We start from the raw sequence: 15,000 nt of genomic DNA, 5'->3' as shown, positions 1-15,000 counted from the left end.
AGAGAGAGAGAGAGAAGGAAGGAAGGAAGGAAGGAAGGGAGATGTGAGAGAGCGAGAGAGAGAGAGAGAGAGAGAGAGAGAGAGAGAGAGAGAGAGAGAGAGAGAGGAGGACGTGTTGTGGAGTCTTCCTGCCAAGCGGTGGTTGATATCATTAGCGTGTTAATGAGTGTTGCGGTGTGCTGTGGGATCAATAACCCTGTTAGGAGGCCTCTTCATTAGTCTCTCATCCAGCCATCGACCAGCCCAGACAATGAAGGGGGAGCTGTGGAAGTGGATTGGGACAGGGGGACAGGGGGACATGGCAGACGGCTCACCCCAGGGAATGTGTCACTCACTGGGGCAGTCGATGAGGAAAGTGGATGGGCTTGTGGAGGTCAGTGGGGAGTGTAGTCAGATGCAGTGTCTATTGACTGTTTAAGTTTAAAACAGTGTTTTACAGTATTGTAACAGGCCTGGGCAGAAAGAATGGTAGAGGTATGGGAAATACTGGTGAACACACACACACACACCCGACCCTGTAGGCTACTTTCATCATGCATTAGCACATATTACCAATATAACATCCATGTTCTCACCTTATTGTGCTGTCATGAACAACTTTGTAATTTTCTACTTAACATCGCTGTGTCCCTGATGTGTGTGTTTGTGTGTGAGTGTGTGCGCACGTGCAAAAACGTGTGCGTGTTTGTTCATTTGTTTGCACTTGTTTGTGTTCTCGGGTCCATCTGTGTGTGTGTTCATATGTGTGTGTGCTCCACAGCCCAACAGAGGATGATGTGTGTGTTCATATGTGTGTGTGTTCATATGTGTGTGTGCTCCACAGCCCAACAGAGGATGATGTGTGTGTTCATATGTGTGTGTGCTCCACAGCCCAACAGAGGATGATGTGTGTGTTCATATGTGTGTGTGTTCATATGTGTGTGTGCTCCACAGCCCAACAGAGGATGGTGTGTGACCGGCTGTGTTCTGAAGCTGGCTGCTGGGGTCCAGGGCCTGACCAGTGCCTCTCCTGTCGTTACTTTAGTCGAGGACGTTCCTGTGTGCCGTCCTGCAACCTCTATGACGGGTGAGTTGACCAATCACATCCTCAGAATGACAGGGCCTGACCAGTGCTGCTGGGGCGATATCGACCAATGAATGGAGAGATGTAAGACATAACAGTATTGAATGTATGTTGGGTTTCATTCAAATAATTGTAGGTAGATATTTCCATTCTGGACACTTAAAAGATGTGTGATTACAACAGGGAATACTTCTTCGTAGTCTTCCTCTCTTCCTCACCACATCCTGACTGGGTGGAAATAATGAAAATGCCCTGAATTACAAAACAATTAGCTTGTTCTGGGTGAATAAACAAACGTGACTCTTGCGGTGGCAGGTTAGCCTGTCCTCACAGGGGGAACCAGGGTCTGGAGTCAGGCTAGCCTGTCCTCACAGGGGGAACCAGGGTCTGGAGTCAGGTTAGGCTGTCCTCACAGGGGGAACCAGGGTCTGGTGTCAGGTTAGGCTGTCCTCACAGGGGGAACCAGGGTCTGGTGTCAGGTTAGGCTGTCCTCACAGGGGGAACCAGGGTCTGGAGTCAGGTTAGGCTGTCCTCACAGAGGGAACCAGTGTCTGGAGTCAGGTTAGGCTGTCCTCACAGGGGTTGCAGGGTCTGGAGTCAGGTTAGCCTGTCCTCACAGGGGTTCCAGGGTCTGGAATCAGGTTAGGCTGTCCTCACAGGGGGATCCAGGGTCTGGTGTCAGGTTAGGTTGTCCTCACAGAGGGAACCAGTGTCTGGAGTCAGGTTAGGCTGTCCTCACAGGGGGAACCAGGGTCTGGAGTCAGGCTAGCCTGTCCTCACAGGGGGAACCAGGGTCTGGAGTCAGGTTAGGCTGTCCTCACAGGGGGAACCAGGGTCTGGTGTCAGGTTAGGCTGTCCTCACAGGGGGAACCAGGGTCTGGTGTCAGGTTAGGCTGTCCTCACAGGGGGAACCAGGGTCTGGAGTCAGGTTAGGCTGTCCTCACAGAGGGAACCAGTGTCTGGAGTCAGGTTAGGCTGTCCTCACAGGGGTTGCAGGGTCTGGAGTCAGGTTAGCCTGTCCTCACAGGGGTTCCAGGGTCTGGAATCAGGTTAGGCTGTCCTCACAGGGGGATCCAGGGTCTGGTGTCAGGTTAGGTTGTCCTCACAGAGGGAACCAGTGTCTGGAGTCAGGTTAGGCTGTCCTCACAGGGGGAACCAGGGTCTGGAGTCAGGTTAGCCTGTCCTCACAGGGGTTCCAGGGTCTGGAGTCAGGTTAGGCTGTCCTCACAGGGGGATCCAGGGTCTGGTGTCAGGTTAGGCTGTCCTCACAGGGGTTCCAGGGTCTGGAGTCAGGTTAGGCTGTCCTCACAGGGGGATCCAGGGTCTGGTGTCAGGTTAGTCTGTCCTCACAGAGGGAACCAGTGTCTGGAGTCAGGTTAGGCTGTCCTCACAGGGGGAACCAGGGTCTGGAGTCAGGTTAGCCTGTCCTCACAGGGGGAATCAGGGTCTGGCGTCAGGTTAGCCTGTCCTCACAGGGGGAACCAGGGTCTAGAGTCAGGTTAGCCTGTCCTCACAGAGGGAACCAGTGTCTGGAGGCAGGTTAGCCTGTCCTAACAGGGGGAACCAGGGTCTGTTGTCAGGTTAGGCTGTCCTCACAGAGGGAACCAGGGTCTGGAGTCAGGTTAGGCTGTCCTCACAGAGGGAACCAGTGTCTGGAGGCAGGTTACTGTGTCCTCACAGGGGGAACCAGGGTCTGGCGTCAGGTTAACCTGTCCTCACAGGGGGAACCAGGGTCTGGAGTCAGGTTAGCCTGTCCTCACAGGGGGAACCAGGGTCTGGAGTCAGGTTAGGCTGTCCTCACAGGGGATCCAGGGTCTGGAGTCAGGTTAGGCTGTCCTCACAGGGGATCCAGGGTCTGGAGTCAGGTTAGGCTGTCCTCACAGGGGATCCAGGGTCTGGAGTCAGGTTAGGCTGTCCTCACAGGGGATCCAGGGTCTGGAGTCAGGTTAGGCTGTCCTCACAGGGGTTCCAGGGTCTGGTGTCAGGTTAGGCTGTCCTCACAGGGGATCCAGGGTCTGGAGTCAGGTTAGGCTGTCCTCACAGGGGGAACCAGGGTCTGGTGTCAGGTTAGGCTGTCCTCACTGGGGGTTCCAGGGTCTGGTGTCAGGTTAGGCTGTCCTCACAGGGGGGAATCAGGGTCTGGCGTCAGGTTAGCCTGTCCTCACAGAGGGAACCAGTGTCTGTGTTTCTCCCATCATGCCCAGTTCTCCTCTCAGTGATCCATATGTGGGAGGGGGTGTTTGAAGTCGGCAGGAAAAACAGCTCACAGCTGAGACTTTGAAGAAGATGAAGAGGAGGGGGGGGGTGAAGCAGCTGGATAACGACGTCCTCTGTGAGAACCGAGCTGTGATCACGTAGCTGCTCTTCATTGAGCTCACATGCAAAATGCAAACCCTGCCAATCTGGCCTTCCTATACCCTCCTATAGCCTCCTAATACCTCCTATAGCTCTCCTATAGCCTCCTATAGCTCTCCTATAGCCTCCTATATCCTTCTTATAGCCCTGCTATAGCCTCATATAGCCCTCCTATAGCCCTCTTATAGCCTAATATAGCATCCTAAAGCCTCCTGCAGCCCACCTGTAGCCCTCCTGTATCCCTCCTATAGCCTCCTGTAACCCTCCTGTAACCCTCCTGTAACCCTCCTGTAGCCCTCCTGTAGCCCTCCTGTAACCCTCCTGTAGCCCTCCTGTAGCCCTCCTGTAACCCTCCTGTAACCCTCCTGTAACCCTCCTGTAACCCTCCTGTAGCCCTCCTGTAACACTCCTGTAACCCTCCTGTAACCCTCCTGTAGCTCTCTGGTAGCCCTCCTGTAACCCTCCTGTAACCCTCCTGTAACCCTCCTGTAGCCCTCCTGTAACCCTCCTGTAACCCTCCTGTAACCCTCCTATAGCCTCCTGTAACCCTCCTGTAGCCCTCCTGTAACCCTCCTGTAACCCTCCTGTAGCCCTCCTGTAGCCCTCCTGTAACCCTCCTGCAACCCTCCTGTAGCCCTCCTGTAGCCCTCCTATAGCCCTCCTATAGCCTCCTGTATTCCTCCTATAGCCCTCCTATAGCCCTCCTGTATTCCTCCTGTAGCCCTCCTGTAGCCCTCCTATAGCCCTCCTAAAGCCGTCCTATAGCCTCCTGTATTCCTCCTGTAGCCCTCCTATAGCCCTCCTATAGCCCTCCTGTAGCCCTCTTATAGCCCTCCTGTAGCCCTCCTGTAGCCCTCCTGTAGCCCTCCTAAAGCCGTCCTATAGCCTCCTGTATTCCTCCTGTATTCCTCCTGTATTCCTCCTGTAGCCCTCCTGTAGCCCTCCTGTAGCCCTCCTATAGCCCTCCTGTAGCCCTCCTGTAGCCCTCCTGTAGCCCTCCTAAAGCCGTCCTATAGCCTCCTGTATTCCTCCTGTAGCCCTCCTATAACCCTCCTGTAGCCCTCCTGTATTCCTCCTGTAGCCCTCCTATAACCCTCCTATAACCCTCCTGTAGCCCTCCTGTAGCCCTCCTAATGGCTATATACAGTCGTGGCCAAAAGTTTTGAGAATGACACAAATATTTATTTCCACAAAATTTGCTGCTTCAGTGTCTTTAGATATTTTTGTCAGATGTTACTATGGAATACTGAAGTATAATTACAAGCATTTCATAAGTGACAAAGGCTTTCATTGACAATTACGGGAAGTTGATGCAAAGAGTCAATATTTGCAGTGTTGACCCTTCTTTTTCAAGACCTCTGCAATCCGCCCTGGCATGCTGTCAATTAACTTCTGGGCCACATCCTGACTGATGGCAGCCCATTCTTGCGTAATCAATGCTTGGAGATTGTCAGAATTTGTGGGTTTTTGTTTGTCCACCCGCCTCTTGAGGATTGACCACAAGTTCTCAATGGGATTAAGGTCTGGGGAGTTTCCTGGCCATGGACCCAAAATATCTATGATTTGTTCCCCGAGCCACTTAGTTATCACTTTTGCCTTATGGCAAGGTGCACCATCATGCTGGAAAAGGCATTGTTCGTCACCAAACTGTTCCTGGATGGTTGGGAGAAGTTGCTCTCGGAGGATGTGTTGGTACCATTCTTTATTCATGGCTGTGTTCTTAGGCAAAATTGTGAGTGAGCCCACTCCCTTGGCTGAGAAGCAACCCCACACATGAATGGTCTCAGGATGCTTTACTGTTGGCATGACACAGGACTGATGGTAGCGCTCACCTTGTCTTCTAAAGACAATATTTTTTCCACATGCCCCAAACAATCGGAAAAGGGATTCATCAGAGAAAATGACTTTACCCCAGTCCTCAGCAGTCCAATCCCTGTACCTTTTGCAGAATATCAGTATGTCCCTGTTTTTCCTGGAGAGAAGTGGCTTCTTTGCTGCCCTTCTTGACACCAGGCCATCCTCCAAAAGTCTTCGCCTCACTGTGCATGCAGATGCACTCACACCTGCCTGCTGCCATTCCTGAGCAAGCTCTGTACTGGTGGTGCCCCGATCCCACAGCTGAATCAACTTTAGGAGACGGTCCTGGCGCTTGCTGGACTTTCTTGGGCGCCCTGAAGCCTTCTTCACAACAATTGAACCGCTCTCCTTCAAATTCTTGATGATCCGATAAATGGTTGATTTAGGTGCAATCTTACTGGCAGCAATATCCTTGCCTGTGAAGCCCTTTTTGTGCAAAGCAATGATAATGGCACGTATTTCCTTGCAGGTAACCATGGTTGACAGAGGAAGAACAAGGATTCCAAGCACCACCCTCCTTTTGAAGCTTCCAGTCTGTTTTTCGAACTCAATCAGCATGACAGAGTGATCTCCAGCCTTGTCCTCGTCAACACTCACACCTGTGTTAACGAGAGAATCACTGACATGATGTCAGCTGGTCCTTTTGTGGCAGGGCTGAAATGCAGTGGAAATGTTTTTGGGGGATTCTGTAACGCCCTGGGTGTTGGGGGGTGCGAAGTCAGACGCAGGAACAGCAGAGCTTCAATATGTTGAGTCTTTAATGCCCAACTGGCAAACAAAATGTCCAACACGGACGTACTGGGTGTCATACACAACGGTCCAACGACACGAGAAAGAAACCCAGTCCACAATAACAATATTCACTCCCGAAATCCCAAAAGCTGCAATATAACAATCCCGCACAAAGAAGCCTACGGGCTGGCTGACTAATAAAGCCACACTAATTAACAACTAACTGAACACAGGTGATACAAATAAACAATTAAGGAGGGGGAGGAAAAAGAGTCAGTGGCAGCTAGTAGGCCGGTGACGACGACCGCCCAGCGCCACCCGAACGGGAAGGAGAGCCTGCCTCGGTTGAGGTCGTGACAGATTCAGTTCATTTGCATGGCAAAGAGGTCCTTCGCAATTAATTGCAATTCCTCTGATCACTCTTCATAACATTCTGGAGTATATGCAAATTGCCATCATACAAACTGAGGCAGCAGACTTTGTGAAAATTTATATTTGTGTCATTCTCAAAACTTTTGGCCAAAACTGTAAAAAAACTGATTGGCTTCTGGTTTTTAAAACTAGGTCTCTTTAACTTTCCATCTCTGTGCCTTTCTAAATGAGAGTCAAGTTAATTCTCACACTGAAAGGCCAGCGAATAAAAGAACGGGGAGACAGAAAGAAAAACCGTGTGCTCTCGTGGCCGCGGGGGAACGGAGGGAGGAGGATTAGAAAACCTTGAAAGTGTTTAATTAAAAAAGTTGTTCTCGTGAGTTGGCCATGTGGCGTCAGGTTCGCCTCTGGCGCAGGCACCACTCGACCTGAACGAGCCTCAATCCTTCCAAATTCCTGCTAAAATGCTGCTAATCCCCATCAGCCCCTCCTCCCTGAAGACCGTGGTGTGCGTTTGGCGTACACGCCCCAACCAACTGCAACGCACAAGGAAAGCCAACGAGAAGGAACCAACGGAATGAATGGAAAGGAACATTCAATTCAGCGGGGAACAACCGCCGTGGAACCTTCCTTTGTCTTCCGTGATTCTCCTCCATTTTTCTCTGAACAAAAGACACTCTTCTTCCACCACCCAGCCTTTTCAAAAGGATTCCTCTGGACACTGCTTCCTGAGAAAAAAAAATCTAATTTAGTTTAAAAAAGAGGAGATAGAAATGGAGGAGAGGAGGGTGGAGAGGTGAAGGTGGAGGTGGGAGGGAGGGAGGAAGGAAGAGGGTGGAGGGTGGTTGGATGGAGGAGGGTGGTGGGAGGGTGGAGGGAGGGAGGGAGGAAGGTGGTTGGATGGAGGAGGGAGGAGGGCGGAGGGAGGTAGGGTGGAGGGAGGAGGGTGGAGGGAGGGAGGGAGGGAGGAAGGTGGTTCAATGGAGGAGGGAGGAGGGTGGAGGGCGGAGAGAGGGAGGAGGGAGAAGGGAGGGAGGAGGGAGGAGGGTGGAGAGAGGGAGGAGGGTGGAGGGAGGAGGGTGGAGGGCGGAGAGAGGGAGGGGGGTAGAGGGTGGAGGGAGGGAGGAGGGAGGAGTGGAGAGGGAGGAGGGCGGAGAGGGAAGGGAGGAGGGAGGGAGGAAGGAGGAGGGTGGAGGGTGAAAGGTGGAGGGAGGATGGAGAAGGGTGGACTACTGCCACACTGCCCTTTGGTGTGGTGGCACGCTGCTCCCTGTCCAATTGAACATGCTATTTTTATATGTACTGGCTATTTACCTGGACTGATGCTTGATCTGATGATTGGAACAGGGCGTAGAATAGATACCCTATGTGTCTTAAATGACACCCTATCCCCTATATAGTGCACTATTTCAGACCAGGGCCCATAGGGATCTGTATAGGGAATAGGGTGTCATTTGGGACTGAGACAGAGCCATGATTCCTCATCATATCTGACCCTTTCTCCAACCCATCACATCCCCTCTAATGATATACAGTATTCTGATTCCTCATCATATCTGACCCTTTCTCCAACCCATCACATCCCCTCTAATGATATACAGGATTCTGATTCCTCATCATATCTGACCTCACTTCCGGCGCCGAGCGAGATGGCTGCCTCGCTTCGCGTTCCTTGGAAAATATGCAGTATTTTGTTTTTCTATGTGTTATTTCTTACATTGGTACCCCGGGTGATCTTAGATTTCATTACATACAGCCGGGAGGAACTACTGAATATACGATTAACGTCAACTAACCACCGTTCCTACCAGGAATATGACTTTCCCGAAACGGATCCAGTGTCTTGCCTTCCACCCAATACAATGGACCTGATCCCAGCCGGCGAAGCTACACGACGCCGAAAAAGGGGCAAACGTAGCGGTCTCCTGGTCAGGCTTCAGAGACGAGCACATCGCGCTCCACTCCCTAGCATACTACTCGCCAATGTCCAGTCTCTTGACAATAAGGTCGATGAAATCCGAGCACGGGTAACATTCCAGAGAGACATCAGGGATTGCAACGTGCTCTGCTTCACGGAAACATGGCTAACTCAAAAGACGCTAACGGAGTCGGTGCAGCCAGCTGGTTTCTTCACGCATCGCGCAGACAGAAACAAACATCTTTCTGGTAAGAAGAGGGGCGGGGGGGTATGCCTCATGATTAACGAGACGTGGTGTGACCATCATAACAACACTCAGGAACTCAAGTCATTCTGTTCACCTGATCTAGAACTCCTCACAATCAAATGTAGACCGCATTATCTACCAAGGGAATTCTCTTCGGTCATAATCACAGCCGTATATATTCCCCCCCAAGCAGACACATCGATGGCCCTGAACGAACTCTATCTGACTCTCTGTAAACTGGAAACCACACACCCTGAGGCTGCATTCATCGTAGCTGGGGATTTTAACAAGGCTAATCTAAAAACAAAACTCCCTAAATTCTATCAGCACATCGATTGTCCGACCAGGGCTGGCAGAACTCTGGACCATTGTTATACTAACTTCCGCGATGCATATAAGGCCCTCCCCCGCCCTCCTTTCGGAAAAGCTGACCACGACTCCATTTTGTTGATTCCAGCCTACAAACAGAAATTAAAACTACAAGCTCCCGCGCTCAGGTCTGTTCAACGCTGGGCCGACCAATCTGAATCCACGATTCAAGACTGCTTCTATCACGCGGATTGGAATATGTTCCGCACGGCGTCCAACAACAACATTGAAGAATATGCTGATTCGGTGAGCGAGTTCATTAGGAAGTGCATTGACGATGTCGTACCCAGAGCAACGATTAAAACATTCCCAAACCAGAAACCGTGGATTAACGGCAGCATTCGCGTGAAACTGAAAGCGCGAACCACTGCTTTTAACCAGGGCAAGGTGACCGGAAACATGACCGAATACACACAGTGTAGCTATTCTCTCCGCAAGGCTATCAAACAGGCTAAGTCCCAGTACAGAGACAAAATTGAATCGCAATTCAACAGCTCAGACACAAGGGGTATGTGGCAGGGTCTACAGTCTATCACGGATTACAAAAAGAAAACCAGCCCCGTCGCGGACCAGGATGTCTTGCTCCCAGACAGGCTAAATACCTTTTTTGCCCGCTTTGAGGATAATACAGTGCCACTGACACGGCCCACTACCAAAACCTGCGGGCTCTCCTTCACTGCAGCCGAGGTGAGTAAAACATTTAAACGTGTTAACCCTCGCAAGGCTGCAGGCCCAGACGGCATTCCCAGCCGCGTCCTCAGAGCATGCGCAGACCAGCTGGCTGGTGTGTTTACGGACATATTCAATCAATCCTTAGCCCAGTCTGCTGTTCCCACATGCTTCAAGAGGGCCACCATTGTTCCTGTTCCCAAGAAAGCTAAGGTAACTGAGCTAAACGACTACCGCCCCGTAGCACTCACTTCCGTCATCATGAAGTGCTTTGAGAGACTAGTCAAGGACCATATCACCTCCACCCTACCGGACACCCTAGACCCACTCCAATTTGCTTACCGACCCAATAGGTCCACAGACGACGCAATCACAATCACAACCACACTGCACACTGCCCTAACCCATCTGGACAAGAGGAATACCTATGTGAGAATGCTGTTCATCGACTACAGCTCAGCATTTAACACCATAGTACCCTCCAAACTCGTCATCAAGCTCGAGACCCTGGGCCTCGACCCCGCCCTGTGCAACTGGGTCCTGGACTTCCTGACGGGCCGCCCCCAGGTGGTGAGGGTATGTAACAACATCTCCACCCCGCTGATCCTCAACACTGGGGCCCCACAAGGGTGCGTTCTGAGCCCTCTCCTGTACTCCCTGTTCACCCACGACTGCGTGGCCATGCACGCCTCCAACTCAATCATCAAGTTTGCGGACGACACTACAGTGGTAGGCTTGATTACCAACAACGACGAGACGGCCTACAGGGAGGAGGTGAGGGCCCTCGGAGTGTGGTGTCAGGAAAATAACCTCACACTCAACGTCAACAAAACAAAGGAGATGATTGTGGACTTCAGGAAACAGCAGAGGGAGCACCCCCCTATCCACATCGACGGGTCAGTAGTGGAGAAGGTGGAAAGTTTTAAGTTCCTCGGTGTACACATCACGGACAAACTGAATTGGTCCACCCACACAGACAGCGTTGTGAAGAAGGCGCAGCAGCGCCTCTTCAACCTCAGGAGGCTGAAGAAATTTGGCTTGTCACCAAAAGCACTCACAAACTTCTACAGATGCACAATCGAGAGCATCCTGTCGGGCTGTATCACCGCCTGGTACGGCAACTGCTCCGCACACAACCGTAAGGCTCTCCAGAGGGTAGTGAGGTCGGCAGAACGCATCACCCGGGGCAAACTACCTGCCCTCCAGGACAACTACACCACCCGATGTCACAGGAAGGCCATAAAGATCATCAAGGACAACAACCACCCAAGCCACTGCCTGTTCACCCCGCTATCATCCAGAAGGCGAGGTCAGTACAGGTGCATCCAAGCAGGGACCGAGAGACTGAAAAACAGCTTCTATCTCAAGGCCATCAGACTGTTAAACAGCCACCACTAACATTTAGCGGCCGCTGCCAACAAACTGACTCAGCTCCAGCCACCTTAAAAATGGGAATTGATGGAAATTATGTAAAAATGTACCACCAGCCACTTTAAACAATGCCACCTAATATAATGTTTACATACCCTACATTACACATCTCTTATGTATATGTATATACTGTACTCTATATCATCTACTGCATCTTGCCATCTTATGTAATACATGGACCACTAGCCACTTTAAACTATGCCACTTTATGTTTACATACCCTACAGTACTCATCTCATAGGTATATACCGTACTCTATACCATCTACTGCACCTTGCCTATGCCGTCTGTACCATCACTCATTCATATATCTTTATGTACATATTCTTTATCCCTTTACACTTGCGTGTATAAGGTAGTAGTTGCGGAATTCTTAGGTTAGATTACTTGTTGTTATTACTGCATTGTCGGAACTAGAAGCACAAGCATTTCGCTACACTCGCATTAACATCTGCTAACCATGTGTATGTGACTAATAAATTGGATTTGATTTCTCCAACCCATCACATCCCCTCTAATGATATACAGGATTCTGATTCCTCATCATATCTGACCCTTTCTCCAACCCATCACATCCCCTCTAATGATATACAGTATTCTGATTCCTCATCATATCTGACCCTTTCTCCAACCCATCACATCCCCTCTAATGATATACAGGATTCTGATTCCTCATCATATCTGACCCTTTCTCCAACCCATCACATCCCCTCTAATGATATACAGTATTCTGATTCCTCATCATATCTGACCCTTTCTCCAACCCATCACATCCCCTCTAATGATATACAGGATTCTCTACAATATCACGCATGCTGAATTCCAAATCAACCTCTAGCCTACTACTCCCTAGTCCCCTCTGTAGATCTCTAGAGGAGACTAGATTGGACGTTTCCACCACCTAGCCAATCAGAAGGCAATGTGAAGCAATTACCCATAATGCTTATACAGTATCTATCCAATCTTCTCAGATATACAGGAGTGGGCTAGGGTCGATTTAGAATTGAGCAGTTGAGTAGCATTATAGAGCCATGATAAACCATTTCCCCGACTGCAAGACAGTTACAGCATAACCTGAACCCATCGAACTGCTTCCATAGGCCCAGCATTTCCTTGCTGAGAGAAGATAGGGCCTACCTGTTTGTGTACCTTACTGTATCCCTCCACTCTGCTGAGTCTTGGTCCCAGTAGGATCGACAATCTCTCACATCTGAAAAGTATACTATCGACAGCCAGCCTATTGACAGCCAGCCCCATATTCACCGACACCATCCTTCAAAGCATTATCTGATGGTGGTGCTGATGTGGACACAAACAGAGGGGTGTCGATATCTCTTCTCCTCCTCTCCTCTCCTGCCCTCATCTCCTCCTTCTCCCCTCTCTTCCCCCCTCCCCTCCTTTCTTCTTCTCCACTGCTCTCCTCTCCTCCCCTCCTTCTCTCCAATCTTCCCCTCCTCCCATTCTTTCCCCTCCTCCCCTGCTCCCCTCTTCTCTTCCCCTCCCCTCCCCTCCCCTCGCCTCGCCTCGTCTCCCCTCCCTTCCCCTCCCCTCCCCTCCTCCTCTTCTTTCCTTACTTCTCTCCACTCCTCTTCCCATCGTGGCCTTAGGTTTTGGCCAGCCAACACTCAGTCATATGATTAGAGAAACTAACGAGCACGCACGCGCCCACACGCACGCGCCCACTCGCACGCGCCCACACACACACACACACACAGGCGCACACACACACACACACACACACACACACACACACACACACACACACACACACACACACACACACACACACACACACACACACACACACACACACACACACACACACACACACATACACACACTCACAAGTCTGTCATTATTACAGTGCCCACCATTGTTTGCTGGCTTCTTTGTCAGGCACATTGACTCTGCTAAGCCTGTTACTATATCAGACATATTGACTCTGCTAAGCCTGTTACTATATCAGACATATCGACTATGCTAAGCCTGTTACTATATCAGACATATTGACTCTGCTAAGCCTGTTACTATATCAGACATATTGACTCTGCTAAGCCTGCTACTATATCAGACATATTGACTCTGCTAAGCCTGTTACTATATCAGACATATCGACTATGCTAAGCCTGTTACTATATCAGACATATTGACTGCTAAGCCTGTTACTATATCAGACATATTGACTCTGCTAAGCCTGCTACTATATCAGACATATTGACTCTGCTAAGCCTGTTACTATATCAGACATATCGACTATGCTAAGCCTGTTACTATATCAGACATATTGACTGCTAAGCCTGTTACTATATCAGACATATTGACTCTGCTAAGCCTGTTACTATATCAGACATATTAACTCTGCTAAGCCTGTTACTATATCAGACATATTAACTCTGCTAAGCCTGTTACTATATCAGACATATTGACTCTGCTAAGCCTGTTACTATATCAGACATATTAACTCTGCTAAGCCTGCTACTATATCAGACATATTGACTCTGCTAAGCCTGTTACTATATCAGACATATTGACTCTGCTAAGCCTGTTACTATATCAGACATATTAACTCTGCTAAGCCTGCTACTATATCAGACATATTAACTCTGCTAAGCCTGTTACTATATCAGACATATTGACTCTGCTAAGCCTGTTACTATATCAGACATATTAACTCTGCTAAGCCTGCTACTATATCAGACATATTGACTCTGCTAAGCCTGTTACTATATCAGACATATTGACTGCTGAGCCTGTTTTCTCTCTTTCTCTCTCTCTCTCTCTCTCTCTCTCTCTCTCTCTCTCTCTCTCTCTCTCTCTCTCTCTCTCTCTCTCTCTCTCTCTCTCTCTCTCTCTCTCTCTCTCTCTCTCTCTCTCTCTCTCTCTCTTTCCTCTTTAGAGATGAGCGTGAGTTTACCAATGGTTCAGTATGTCTGGAGTGTGACAGCCAGTGTGAGAAGTCTCAGGACAAGACCATGACCTGCCTCGGAACGGTAAGTAGAATGGTCACCACGGTAACTGTCATCGGTGTTCCACCTAGCCCTGAACCTGTGTGTTCTTTGGGTGCAGGTTGACGTTTATTGTCATGAATCTTGTCCTGGAGGCAGAACTGAGCCATTTCCCCTTAGATAGGCCAGCTGCAAAGTCAAAATTGGCTCTATTGTAAAAATGTTTGAAAACAAAATATGTATGAAAAGCTTCTTGGTCTTAATTTAAGGTTAAGGTTAGGGTTAGGGTTAAGGTTAGGCATTATGGTTAGCAGTAAGCTTAGGGTTAGGGTTAAGGTTAGGGTTAAGGTTATGGTTAGGGTTAAGGTTAGGGTTAGGCATTAGGGTTAGCAGTAAGGTTATGGTTAGGGTTAAGGTTAGGGTTAAGGTTAGGGTTAGGGTTAAGGTTAGGGTTAAGGTTAGGGTTAGGCATTAGGGTTAGCAGTAAGGTTAGGGTTAGGGTTAGGGTTAGGCATTATGGTTAGCAGTAAGGTTATGGTTAGGGTTAAGGTTAGGGTTATGGTTAGGGTTAAGGTTAGGGTTAAGGTTAGGGTTAAGGTTAGGGTTAGGCATTAGGGTTAGCAGTAAGGTTATGGTTAGGGTTAAGGTTAGGGTTAAGGTTAGGGTTAAGGTTAGGGTTAAGGTTATGGTTAAGGTTATGGTTAGGGTTAAGGTTAGGGTTAAGGTTATTGTTATGGTTAGGGTTAAGGTTATGGTTAGGGTTAAGGTTATGGTTAAGGTTAGGGTTAAGGTTATGGTTAGGGTTAGGGTTATGGTTAGGGTTAGGGTTACGGTTAGTGTTAGGCATTAGGGTTAGCAGTACGGTTATGGTTAAGTTTAGCTTTAAAATCAGATTTTATGACATTGTGGCTGTGCCAGATTGGGACCAATCTGCAGAGCTGCCTCCAGAACAGACCCCTTGTTGATGTCACATCCTGTCTGGAGAGTTTGACTTTTAGGAGTTACATTGTACTGTACTGTTAGGCCACTGAGTTTTTCCTGA

The 15,000-nt window shown here is 49.4% G+C and overlaps 1 protein-coding gene across 2 annotated transcripts in view; it reads left to right on the top strand.

Annotated features, from left to right (window-relative positions):
- Positions 1-15,000, top strand: part of LOC129859945 (receptor tyrosine-protein kinase erbB-4-like) — a 600,299-nt gene that overhangs the window by 475,678 nt on the left and 109,621 nt on the right. For both annotated transcript variants that reach the window (XM_055930221.1, XM_055930219.1), the window contains exons 13-14: positions 934-1,066; positions 13,910-14,003. In XM_055930221.1, the coding sequence (XP_055786196.1) occupies positions 934-1,066; positions 13,910-14,003 (227 nt within the window). The remainder of the gene's footprint in view (positions 1-933; positions 1,067-13,909; positions 14,004-15,000) is intronic.

This window comes from Salvelinus fontinalis, chromosome 7 (assembly GCF_029448725.1).
Source record: "Salvelinus fontinalis isolate EN_2023a chromosome 7, ASM2944872v1, whole genome shotgun sequence".
NCBI lineage: Eukaryota > Metazoa > Chordata > Actinopteri > Salmoniformes > Salmonidae > Salvelinus > Salvelinus fontinalis.
The sequence above is the reverse complement of the archived record's forward strand: the minus strand, read 5'-3'. Positions and strand labels throughout refer to the sequence as shown.